The following is a 13,941-nucleotide window of genomic DNA, read 5'->3' as shown; positions in this document are numbered from 1 at the left end:
GGGTTCTTGATGGTGTTGTGATTGTTAATCGCGGTGGCAGAAGAACAGGTCTGTTGGAAGCTCACAACGGTCGATCTGGGTTTACAACTAGTGTGGATCTCATTTTTTTTCCATTATTATTGCCTCTCTCTCTCTCCCTCCCTCAATTTTTCTCTAGTTTGCCTGTGTGGGTTATTGTTGTGATAATAAAGGGGATTGAGATAAATTTGGGTGAATTCATTCTGACACGTTAGTTGTATCATGAAGCATCTACTGTATTGATGTAACAGATGTTTAACAAGGTAGTTGATTATGAAGAACACCTTTTGTTTAACTTGATGCAAGAGGACTCAATGGATTAGGCACGCATTGTAACAGTTGCTTAACAAGGTTGCTGGATTGATGTAAGAGGACTAATGCAATTACAGTGAAAGCAAGGTTGGTGTATTGAAGAATGGATTGAAGAAATGAGAAGACTACTACATGTACTAAACTCATAGAGAAAGGATTAAAGAAAGTATAGTGAAGTGTAATCAAACATATGAATATTGATTTGTAACGAGCATAAGGCCATTGAATTGTGATGCTGTGTTTTAGTGAATGTATTTTGTATTTTAATCAAGAATAATGGAATTCAAATTTATTTGTTAAGCAATTTTGCAATTAAGCATAAGGCTAAACTCATTGTACCTGTTGTGTGAATTCAAATATATCTGTTAGCAATTTTTCTGGGATTTCTGCACAGATGAAGGAGAGTTGTTTTTTCTGAAAACTCTACACTCATTTCGCGTGCGAGTCTCTTCTTTCCTTTTTTAATTATTTATTAATTTAAAAAGAAAAAATTAAATCTGAACCATTGATTTTCATTTAAACCACATGTCACTTGGATATGAAAGGAAAGGGAGATTGCCATTTACTCTCCAAATGGAGAGGATCCGAACTCTGACTTGACTTACATCTACTGTCACAAGCTTTGGTCTATCATCCTATTATTTCTTTACAAAGTAAATAAATGTTCAGAATCACATCGAGTTTGACAAAATCACAACGATACATTGTGATTTGGTCAAACTCATACGATCCAAACATACACTAAACGAAATAACTAGAAAATGTCTACCGATATATCAATTGAGAGCATTTTCTCAAGTTTTTTTCTCGTTGAGAGAAATTAAAGTTTCAAATGCACCAACCAAAGCTTTCACCTTACCCTTCTGAGTTTCAACCAGTTTACTAGCTGTTTCCTCGATCACATTATTCAATAACACTTGTTCATCTTTCTTCCCCTTCAAATCTTGATGTCTCAAAACAATTTTTTCAAGACCAGTTCTAGCAACAGTTTCATCACAATCAGTAGCATTTTCCTTCAACACTTTTCCTACATTGAGTTTAAGCTTACTTGGACTATTTTTCTCAACTTCAGTTTCAGACAAATTTTCAATCTCACCCTTTTGAGGTTTCTCATTCTCCTTAACTTCCAAATCTAATGTCTCCAAACTTTCCTTGTTTTCTTTTCCATTGTTTCCTGTTGGACTGCTCTTCTCAATTTCAGCTTCAGCCAAATTTTCAATCTCATCCTTTTGAGGTTTCGCATTCTTCTCGACTTCCAAATCCAATGTCTCCAAAGTTTCCTTGTTTTCTTTACCATTGTTTCCTGTAAAAGAATCCTCTTCAAACTCACTTGTTGCATATTCAGATTCCTCTTGATCTTGTGATGAAAACTTGGATGATGACAATGATTTAGAGGGGCTTAATTCAATATCTTGGATTGCATTTTGATCAGATTGAAAAGTATTGTCTTCATTTTCCATCTTGATGACATACAGCATCTTTTCCTCGGCTTCACTGTAGTGTTCCTCAGGTTCATCAATTCTAGGCTTCAGACTATTCTTAACTCGCAACGCAGTTTTCAGGCTCTTATGCATATTAATACCTGCAATTCTTTTTCTAGAAGATTTCGATGACGAAGAAACCTTTGGTGAAACTGCTTTGGAGGATTCTAGGTTCAATGAAGTCACATGCTTTTCAGAAAACTTCGATGAAGTTTGCGTCTTCTTGGAAGTGGATTTTGATGATGTTTTGGCCATCTGAGAAGTCGATATTGGATGAGTTTTCAGCCTTTGAGAGGTTGATTTCAATAGAGATTCCTCCTTCCTGAAATTTGGTATTGATGAAGCTCCAACCCTCTTGGAAATTGGTTTTGGTGTAGAGTCCATCTTAGAACTTGATGAAATTTCTTGCCTCGTCGTTTTGTAGGTAATGGAATTCTGCGATTTTGGAAGGAGGGGCAATCGCTTCACACCAACCAATGATGTTTTCTTCCTGTTTATCACAACTTCGTTGCCAGGTTTAACTAGCTCGCCTGATCCAGTTTTAACGACCTTGATTGTGTTTGAGACATTAGAAATCCGGACCTCAGAATCAGTTGATTTTAGGTGTTTAACCAATGACATCTTGGTTGGTTCGGAATTCATTGATGCACGAAGTTTGACACCTGATGTTACGACTTCAGCAAGGTTCTGTAGTGTACTTCTGTGAAGTTGTGTTCTTTCAGCTATCCTAGGTATTAAACTTCTTTTCTTTTCTTCAAGTGCAAGCTTCATCCCATATTTGCAAAAATCATGACATGAACCAGTCGAATCACGAAGATAATGAGGAACAAGTTTTTCTTCATTGTTTCCGGGACTAGTTTTTCCAGAAGAGTGTCTTCTTCTTAATCCACCGACGCGTTGCATAGTTACTCCAGAAATCACTGGTACATCGACACATTCCTCTGCCATTTGATATTGAAGAAAAAATCCTGAAACCGGAGAAGAAGACACTATTCAATGGTTAATAACAGAAAATGCAATACCAATGTCTATTCAAAATTTCAGCACAAGAAAAACTTAAGAGAGTAATTATTTAATATCTAAATTGTTATAAGGTGATATGAAATCAAAATTTATTAAGCACTCTTCCTGAATAATACTATTTACAAATCATAATCTTTATATAAGTTGTAAAACAAAATATTTGATTTTATCATTTCTAATTTAAAAATTGGCTTAATTATCAATAAATGGAAATAATGTACAGAATTTAATGTATAAGAAATTCAACATCAGAATTACTTGATTTCTCATCTGATTCATGTACATTAAATTAAACAAATTCGAATTTGAATTCAAATGATACACGTGAAACAATAAATGCAATAAGAACATGCCATAAACAGCAATTATAGAAAACAAATGAAATCATAAAAAACTGATGAAAATGAAAAAAACTAAGAGGCTCCTTTCATTCATTAATTTCAGCCCAATTTTAAAAATATACTTCAATGAACAACATTTTCCCTTCTAATAAACAAATTTTCTGCATATATAGGTGTTTCAATTGTGCATCTCTAAGATTTAAGAAAATCTTTGAAGCATCAACTCAGTCGACAATCGACATATATACATCAGACACCATACTAACACGACACATAGACACATTGGCGGAGCCAAAAAAAATAGTTTGGGTGGACCATTAAAAGTTTGACTAAAAAGCTTGGGTGCTTTAAAAAAAAAAAATTACATAGTTTACTACTGCTATAAATTACAAATATTTGTATAATACAACTGTTAATTGGAGGATTTGAAACTAGGCACGGCAATGGGGCGGGGTGGGGACGGGTTTTACATTCCCCGTCCACATACCCGATTCTCATATACTTACCCGTTACCTTACCCATATCCAACGGGGATGGGAAATTGAACCCCATCCCCGTCCCCAACGGGTTCGGGTATCCCCGCCCCATCCCCGTCCCCGCATTGAATAAATTTTTTTAGTAAAAAATAGAAGATTTTTTGCAACCCCTAGAGAAATATTGTAATGCATTATCCAACAATATGTCCACTTTAACATTTGTTAGACCCATTGATTTAGTTGCTCCTTTAAATATCAATGGTAGTTTTTATAACACGACAATTATCAAATAATATAACATGACATATCAACATAAAATAGTTTTATGCATTCGGGACGGGTTTGGGTATGGGTTCGGGGTGGGTACCTATATACCCGTTACCCGTCCCATACCCGTGTTTTGAAATCGGGGAAAACCCAAACCCATACCCAAACCCAGTCAAAACGGGGAAAACCCGTCAAATTGGGTTTGGTTCGGGTGGGTAACCACGGGTATGGGTTTTGTTGCCATGCCTATTTGAAACCCAAAAAAAATTAGGAGGTATGTAAACTTCCGTTACTAACCAAGTATAAGCATAACAAAATTCACATATGTCACTTTTAGAAAAGCCAAAAACTCAAACCGTTGAAAAATTGTTTAAAAGCTCGTAATCAGACCTATGATTTTAAATTTTTTATTTTCTAGGTGGGCAACTACACCAATGTCGTGTCAATGTTAGATACAGACCCACATGTCAAACAAACCTTCGGACTGAAGTGTCGGTGGCAAGGTTTTTAATTGCGATTCCCAACCGCAAATGCAGCCACAATATAAAGCATTTTTAAATCCCACAACCTTAATTTCGACAGCGTCAACCACATTTTCTTTCTAGTATAAAGGTTCACGGTGCAACCCTAATTGCGACCCTAACGGCAATTTAAAACCACGATCGAGGCTACATAAAAGGAAATCAATAAAGAAGAAAACAACAAACTTTAAATCTAAAGCATTACCAATCAGATTCATTTGGTCATTTTCATCTTAAATATGCATCTAACACAAACAGACAACAGTGGGATCCATGCAGCACCCATTTCATGCTAACAAATGCATAATAACACAAATAATTTCATACATTATATAAATAAAAGAAAAGAAAAGAAAAAACTCACCTTAAACCAATTCCTCAGCAAGCCCACATCAAAAAACTACAAAAACCATCGTAACTCAATAAAATAAACACGAAACAAGTTCAAGAAAAAGGGTATACTTTGAAACCCTTTTTTCAAAACTCAATGAAAATCACATATTTCAAAGAACCCACTAATTTTCTCTAAAAAATAAACAAAAAAAAATATCATAGTTTAAAAAGAACATGTACCTTTGTTATATAACATCACAGTTTCACATAGAGAAAAAATAGGGTTAGGGTTTAACGGAAAAACAAGAAAAAAGGAACAAAACGTAACAGTTTCTGGTTTTAAAATTTGAAATGAAGATTAGGGTTCAAGAGATTGTAACAGTTTTTGGTTTGGTTTGGTTTTGGTTGAGCGTGTTACTATACTATAGCGGGTTTGTTATATAGAAATCTAAAAATAAGAGAGAGAAAGATTTTGTTATTTTTTTTGGCGGGTACAAAGATTTTCTAAATTTCCTCTTAAAAAAAAAAGATTTTCTAAACTTCTTGACACCTTTTCACTTTTATATGGAAAAAATATAAAAAAAAATGAGATTTTTTTTAATGGAAATAGAAAGTAGAGTATTGTTTTTAAGGGAGAAAGTAGAGTATATAAAAGAAATAAAATCCTTTTAAAAAATATAATCATAGCAATATATAAAATGAGAAAATCAAGTGTTGTTATTTTAACAAATTTATGATTTATTATGATATAATTACAATATTTATTTTGATTTGTTAATAAATGGTTGATTTTATCCATTTAATTGGATCATAAATAGTTTTACATCCAACACTTTGCGGTTACTAAATGAGTTCATGTAGCAAATATCATGAGTTCTCTCACTTTGTAGATTTTAACCTTTGTATGAAACCTTTTTTTCGAATAATATGAAACTTTATTTTTTTTATTGTAGACTTTGAATTTCAAATTTTGAAATATATGAAACCTTTTTTTCGAATAATATGAAACTTTATTTTTTTTTTATTGTAGACTTTGAATTTCAAATTTTGAAATATTGAAACAATAATTAAAATTTAACTGGGTCATCAAAACTTTAAAGTGATCAAGTGAGACACACATGAAAAAGTGATCAAGTCTTTTGCTCTTACAAACGACATTTAATAAAAAATAAAAAAAAAAAACTGAAATTTCAGCATTGAGTACTTAGATTTTATTTTTGAGAGGACCATTGTGTACTAGATTAAGATTTTCTTTTTTCAACATCAAGACAAGGATGGGTCGTTTTGATTGATTTTCATCATTTATTATTTTGATATACAATATGAATTTGTATTTGAATACATAACTTCGTTCAAAAAAAAAAAAAAACATAACTTCTTGTTTGTTTTTTTTTTTTTTTACAGGAAACATAACATCTTGTTGATCCTTTAAATAGGCATCTTGTTGATGCTAAGTTGTCAATAATGGTAACTTTACTGTCACTCAAATTGTCCTCATGTTTGTATAGTGAGTATTATGAGTCTCAATTCAATCACGGAGGATTGAGGTAGATTTAAACCAACTCCATATTCTCTCACACGACATACGTAGAACCAAAAACTTTGAACCTGTGAATCTCAATAGATTAGAAACAGAATCAGGGGAATAAAGGTCAGTAAAGTGAAACACCAATTGACACTACCTCAACCATACCCACACAGTTGCAGGAGGCACAACTGGTGTGATGAGCCAGAGAGAGATGATGGCCACATAACACTACTCAAAACCATAATGATCTAAATTTGTGTTCGAAGCTCCCTCCAGAGCTAACCATTTAACCAAAGGCACCGGAAGCTAAAGCCCAACCACCATCATAGAAGACATAATCATATTTGAGTCGTTGTAATTCAGTTTAATCCTAAATCAGGCAACTCCATCAGTGTTTTGAGTCTTTTTAGTGAGAAATCATGTAAATCGACAAAACAAGACATCAAGTAAATGATTGAGGATATAAAGATCAAAGATCAATGGTTTTTAGAAGACATTCAAAGACAATACAAAGTGAAAAAAATTTATTTGAAATTCCAAGACATTGCAAGACGGAAGAACGCTTGAAAAATAGTCGAAAACTGCAGAATTCAAGCACGAGGGGCTGCCTGAAGCGCTCATGCTCCTGTTACCATAAGCCATATGCATGAGGCGCATGGCTACAATCAGTAGTTGATGTGTAAGATTGATCATCAAAGTGTCATTCTCCCTAGAGGGGAAACAAACCTTACCACAACCTCCTTCCCCTCCATCTACCAATAAAAGAGAATTTGCTCAGCACCACAGGTTTATCATTAGGTGTTTGATAATTTTGTGTAATAAGCTTCAACCTTAGTGTAAATATACTATGAAAGATATGATTAATAAAATGATAATTTGATTCATTTTTGTCTCTTTGGTAATTTCTAATTATATCTTCTTAATATTATATGTCAATGTTGTTTAATCTAGGCAATACAAAATTTTAGATTATATTATCTGAAACATGATTATACAATCCAAGAGTATTTTGGAAAAATAGGACGCGTGAGTAACACATAGGGTGGAAAAAGTAAAAACTAGATTAATATGCCTTTTATGATCTCAACAATATCATTTTGAGTATTACTTTTCCCACCCTGTTGATTTCTCGCGCGCCCTGTAAAATTTCCAAAAATGCCCATTTGCAGTCTGGATTGCGTAATTCGGATTGCATCAGCACCATGAAAAAATTGCAAGAGATAGAAACCGTTTTCACCATTTTAAAGATGGGTTTTGCTCATGTAATTATTGCTGGTGAATCTTAATTATCTATTTGTTCAATGGAATATACCATTTTCACTTTGCAGAAAGAGAAGTTACTAATTTGCATTCATATAATATGATTGACTGGTACATATGTAGTGCTCTCTCACTATGAAAATGCAATCCATTCTTTAATTATAAGTACATATGTGATGACTAGTACATGAAACTCAACTGATCAGTGTTGTGGCAACAAGAATGAGTCAGCTAACCTGTAGAAATTATGAGAGCTTGAGCAGTGGGATTCAGGTTTGCTCTTGCCCAAGGTAGCATCCTTACACTAGCCAGCTGCATATCAAACATATATAATTCCAGTTAGCTACATGCCAAAAGTATATTTCTTATAATGGATGGAAGTATGAAGCAAATAAAATTAAATAGATGGAAGGAGTGGTTACAGTTGGAATGGCAGTGGCAATAGTAGCAACAATAGCTGCCTTAGCTCCAACCATCACACCCTCTGTTTAAACAAGAATTGGTGATGGTGATGTCCGGATTACGTAATCCGGATTGCATCAGCACCATGAAAAAAGGGTGTTTAGGGGGTTTTCGGATTATGTAATCCGAAAAAATATGTAACGCGCCCTATTTTTTGAGATTTTCGGATTACAAAATCCGGAAAAATCCTTAACTCATTTTTTCACCCTTTAACAAAGGAAAACACCATTCCGGATTATGAAATCCGGAACCTCAAGGGCATTTTTGGAAAAAACGCAAGGCTCGCGAGAATCTTATAGGGTGGGAAAAGTAATACTCTATCATTTTTAACATGCGAAAATTGGATGGATTTCAATTTCCGACGATCCAATTCCAAATCAATCCATAACACTTTTTTGGGGCTTGGGCTTGGAGCTTCCCATTTATTTTGGGGGTCGCTTCTTGTACCCCAAGGACTATCTCATACAACTAATCCTTTACACCTCTCATCACGTCGACTAAACCTACAATTTGATATGGAGATGTTAATTTGCATCCGTAAATGGAGATCTTCATAGAGATTGTTTCATTTGGAGATTCGTGGGTGGGTAATGCTTCTCTGTGGGCACAAGGATGGAGGAGAAAGTCCATTCGAAGGTAGTGCAAAGATGGGGGACGAGGATCATATCCCTATTACGTGGGATTTTCATTTCCGATCAATTCAATAAAATACACACACACACACACACAGATATATATATATATATATATATATATATATATATATATATATATACACATATTTGTATATACCAAAAAATTATATGTTATATATGGCCTTGTGTTCATGGTTGTTGTCATAGTTTTTTTTTTTTGTCATAGTTAATTAATAATGCATCGTCTAAAAAATAAATAATGTACAAGTAGTCAATTACAACTTACATATACCCTTATATTGAGCCATATTCAGAAATATCTAATTGTCTTATATTAATATTTGTTATTTTAAAATACCAATAAAAACATTTTTTACTTTTTCGCCACTACTACATATAAAGTGGAAGTCTCAGATTCGAACTTTAATGATGTCCAACCTAATAATTTTGACATTCTCAAATGAGTTTGGTCTTATGGACAACACCAATAAAACTTACACTAGAGGTATTAACTCAATAATAAGAGCTTAACATTATAACATAAAAATATTGAGTTCAAATATCTTCAAGAACCGCTATAAAATGATATTTAAGATCACTTTAATTATTAAAAATTATTTTAATAATTAAGCAAACACAATAATTGTTCTAGCAAGTTCTTAAAAAAAAATGTTTTAGCAAGTGTCATAATCTTAAATGACACATAATGTAAGAGGGGGACATAATCTTGAATTAGTACTCTGAGTGTCCTGGTGCATGTGTATGGTGCAATTGCTTCAATTTCACTTCAAAATTAATTAAGAAGGAGAGGTACAACTCTTAAGTTGTTAGTTTTGTACGGAAGTTTCAAAATCAAATTAAGGTCCCACAAAGATAAGGGTTTTGTTTTTTTTCAATTATTTGAGAATACTTGTGCTTGTGTTGGGTTGTCTTAAATGATTTTCGACCTCAAAGTTCTAGAAATAAATGTTGTGGTTTCTAAAGGTTGCTGCTACAAATTGAACACTAGATACCCATTGACACGCTGTTATTGTTTGTTTTGTTCAACTTTTTGAAGAATTGAAATTGATTTTAGATATGTGTAATTGATTTTGAGATGTTTAAACATTTTATAGTTAACCTAATTTCGTCTTAAGAATTTTAACTTTTTTGAAACAAGAATTAATTTTAACTTAAATGTATAATCTAGATATTTGTTGCTACAACTGATTTTTAGTCTTGAATTAATTGTTCAAACCGCATTTACATAAAGGCATTCAAATATAAATTAATTTTATATATTGAATTCTCTTTTAGTGTATATTTGATTTCAATTTTAGATGTGGCTAAATTAATTCTATAGGTATAAAATTGATTTTTGGTATGTTTGGATGTTGTTAAATAAAATTGATTTTATCTCTAGAAATTATTCTAACTTAAAATCAATTCAGATTTGTAGTTTTTGACTTTAGACATAACTTTTACATTGAAATTTACTTTTAAGTCAATGTATCAAAATATAAACCACTCCACATTTAAGCAACATCAACTAAAATTATTTCATCTAAAATAAAATTTTGTGACCACAAAATAAAGTAAAACACACGTTTAGTCAAAATCAACTTTTACATAATCAAATTATTCAAAATAATTACTATGAATCAAACACGAATTTAATTGTTTTTGGATTACTCTCACATCACAATCTCACATCTAGGTGAAAAAATCATTACAAACTTTTCATGCTTTTTCTTTTAACAACCCAACTGTTCATGTTTCTCTTTTGGTAAATCAAACATCACAAACTCTTTATATGAATAAAGATAAAATTGTATCTTTACTATTTATTTTGAAACTGCCGTTATGTTGACATTTTCATGCAATGGTGGGGAGTGATCGGTTTGCCAGAATTTGGCTCTTTATGCATATGTGGCTATGACATGAAAGATCAATAATAGTAGATAGAAACGTAGAAGATGATAACGATTTAACAATCATCTTCACCAAAAGGTCCAAAACTATCTATGGGTAAGATTTTTATAAAGAGTTCAATATATAATTTCAGTCTTTGTAAAATATTCCCCTATAGAATTTAAATTATGCAAAAGTTTCATTGAAGTTTAGTCATTAATTTGCTGGTTTTGATGAAAATATCCATCTATTTTGTCCAAAAAGCACCAAATTGAGAAATAAACATGATTGCATTTTTTTAAGTCATAGATTAAACTTATAAGAGAAAAAACTCATAAGACTACTTCATAAAACCGAGCTTACGGTATGAGTAACTCATATTGCATGCACAACCGTAAGCTCGGTTTATATAACATACCTAAACTGAGTTGTTATTTTTTTTTTTTGTTACAAAGGCTAAACCTAAACTGAGTTTAGGTAGACTTAGTTTATTGGATAATACAATAGATCATTTATTTTATTATAAAGATATTTTAATCATTTTATGATGTAACCAGATATTTTAGGTGTGATTAAAAAAATTTAATATTTTTTTGTCAAGTAACATAATGGTTATATATTCATCCACTAAATTGAATATGTGAAAATTTAAAGTTAGAACAACGACTCCTGCATAATATCCCTACCAAAAAATACTCACATGTCAAAACTAACCCCGTAAATAAAACCATAACTCACATTGATTAAGAATATTGATTAATCTCATTTTATTTTATTTTTATATTTGAAAAATAATATTAAAGGGAAAATTAATAATATATTTAATCATGTACTTGCAAGATCAGGCCCACATTGAGGCAGTTAGCTAGCTCTTCCATGAGAGTCATGTGTTGTTTCCTTTATTGTCTATTTCTCAACGAGAGAAATATATCAAATTTACCACTCAAGACCAGTTAATCATTGATGAATGTCTCTTGTATTGACTTTAGTTTTTACGTCAAGAGCTTCTTTTATTCTTCGATAAATCATCCATCCCTTTCTTTTTAGGGTTAAATAAAATTTTCGTCCCTATAAATATATCAAATTTTGATTTTAATCTTTAAAAAATAAAATGAGATATTTTCATCTTCATAATTTTTTTTGTTTTGTTTTGTTTTTGGTCCCTAATAGATATAATTTTGACATGTTTTTGACATTTTTTGAACATAATATGAATATATAAAAGTTGAACATAATAAACGGACATAACATCGATACAACTTGAACATAAAAGAGTTATAATCTTGACATTCATATAAACATAAAGTGGCCATTAAGGACAAAAAACAAAATAATTTTTTTTGTGAGGATGAAAACATTCAGTTTAATTTTTTAGGGACTAAAATTAAAATTTGCTATATTTATAGGGACGAAAAAACTTATTTAACCCTTCTTTTTATATCATTTTTCTTCTTTAGCATTGAAACCCTATTCAAGGTATTAGGGTTTTACCCGTGTTACCGTCCGGGTCATAAACAATGGAGAAGCTAATATGTTGCAATATGAAGCCCGTTTGTTTTGGATTTTTTTTATTTAAAAAAAGGTTAATTAAGTAAATAGTCTCTATAAATATTCAAAATTTTGTTTTTAGTCCCTACAAAATAAAATCACACTTTTTAGTCCCTATAAAATTTTCCATCAACATTTTTAGTCCCTATAAAATTTTTCATCAGCATTTTTAATCCCTATAAAATTTTATCATCAGCCTTTATAGTCCCTAAAATGCTTAAGGAAAATGTCACAGGGACTAAAAAGTGTGATTAACAAAACTGTGAATATTTATAGGGACTAAAAACTTAATTAACCCAAAAAAAATATTTTCTTAACTAAAAAATCACTTTTTTTTGTAGTGTTTGTTTTTTATTTTTAAAAAATCCTTCTTGCTAAAAAAGTCATTTTTAGCCTAGGTATTAAGTGGAATTGGTTAAACCACCCGTGTGCCATCCTCAACGTGGATGGGAGTTGCATAGGAACACCGCAGCGCGCAGGTTTTGGGGGGACTCATCAGAAATTCTGCAGGACTTTTCCTCTCGGGTTTCCATGGATTCGTTACCAACTCGAATGACATTTTGTTTACTGAGCTCTCAGTTATTTATCACGGGTTACTGATGGCTCGGGATATGGATATAACTAATTTTGTGTGATATATATATATATAAGTTTTCCTAGAAGACACATTTTATGAAGGTGTCTTTTAGCAAGTTATTCTATGAACATTTGTTAAAAGACACCATCTAATTTTTATAAAGGTGTCTTTTAGGAAAGTTATAACTAAAAAGTGGAAATCACACCGCTTGCTAAAAGACACTTTCATGAGTGGCTTCTAGCAGAACCATATATATATATATATATATATATATATATATATATATATATATATATATATATATATATATATATATATATATATATATATATATATAATTATGATTTTTTTTTTTGAAAGATAATTCTGATTCTATCTTCCCTAAAAAATAAATGATTCTATCAATGTACCCAACTAAAAAAAAAACTAATTTGCGTGATTGGTTTGCCTACTTTGATTTTAATCTTAGTGTTTCAATTTTCAGAAGAAAATAGACTCTAATTTGAATTTTGACATGAAAGTAAAGTTTATGATCACATTTTGGGCAATCTTAATCATAATCAGTTCAATTGAGATGTGTTAACTCAACCGCTTGAAGTATGAATTGAAGGTCCATCTTCTATGATTTTTTCATCAAGAAATTAATTAAAAGAAGAAATCAGTTAAATGTTGAAAACTTGTGACATTGATTGAGTAGATGTGACATTCCTCATCATTAGCTAAAAAACAGATAATTGAAGAGGGGGGATACAAATTTGACTCCGACATGAATTTGCAATCGATCTCGATTGATCCAGGAATGTGAACCAATTTATTCCTTTATTATTCGCTCAAAACTAAAAAAAAGTTATATCCACAGAACATGCATGACTCACTCATTGCTCAAGCTCTATTGTGGTGCAATGTTGAGGATAAGAAAATAGAGAGAGAAAAATAGAAAAGAAAATGAATTGTGAATATTATTTTAAATTCATTCATGATAGATCTTAGGTGGCAACTGAAGTACGTGGAAAATAGAGACACGAGGTTCACAATGAGGGAGTGATATATATCTACTTGTGGAGCCTCTCTAGGGTCGATGTCAATAGGTTTTACTATCACACTTTAAATTATTCAAAATGTGCAGATAATTATTTTGAATTTTTAAAGAATGTAATTTAACTTTTTGTTGATCACATTTGTGTTTAATGCCTTATAAGACATAAATGTTGTACATATTATTGTTTATATTTGCGGTCCACTTAGATTATTTTTAGCTCCGCCACTGAA

General features: G+C 31.6%; 1 protein-coding gene and 1 long non-coding RNA gene across 2 annotated transcripts; both read right to left on the bottom strand.

Annotated features, from left to right (window-relative positions):
* Positions 1 to 928: 928 nt before the first annotated feature.
* LOC146904247 (uncharacterized) lies at positions 929 to 5,161 on the bottom strand. Its single transcript, XM_085726676.1, has 2 exons — positions 4,804 to 5,161; positions 929 to 2,779 (listed from the first exon to the last, which is right to left on the bottom strand). The coding sequence occupies exon 2, from the start codon at positions 2,757 to 2,759 to the stop codon at positions 1,125 to 1,127; it is 1,635 nt and encodes a 544-aa protein (XP_085582802.1). The 5' UTR covers positions 2,760 to 2,779; positions 4,804 to 5,161; the 3' UTR covers positions 929 to 1,124.
* Positions 5,162 to 6,019: 858 nt separating this feature from the next.
* LOC146904246 (uncharacterized) lies at positions 6,020 to 8,134 on the bottom strand. Its single transcript, XR_015018742.1, has 2 exons — positions 7,983 to 8,134; positions 6,020 to 7,872 (listed from the first exon to the last, which is right to left on the bottom strand). It is a non-coding gene; the product is annotated as an uncharacterized LOC146904246 (long non-coding RNA).
* Between the last annotated feature and the right edge of the window lie 5,807 nt (positions 8,135 to 13,941).

Source organism: Medicago sativa, chromosome 7 (assembly GCF_051527215.1).
Source record: "Medicago sativa cultivar Bolivia chromosome 7, Bolivia_mono, whole genome shotgun sequence".
Taxonomy (NCBI): domain Eukaryota; kingdom Viridiplantae; phylum Streptophyta; class Magnoliopsida; order Fabales; family Fabaceae; genus Medicago; species Medicago sativa.
This window is presented reverse-complemented; position numbering and strand designations above follow the sequence as displayed.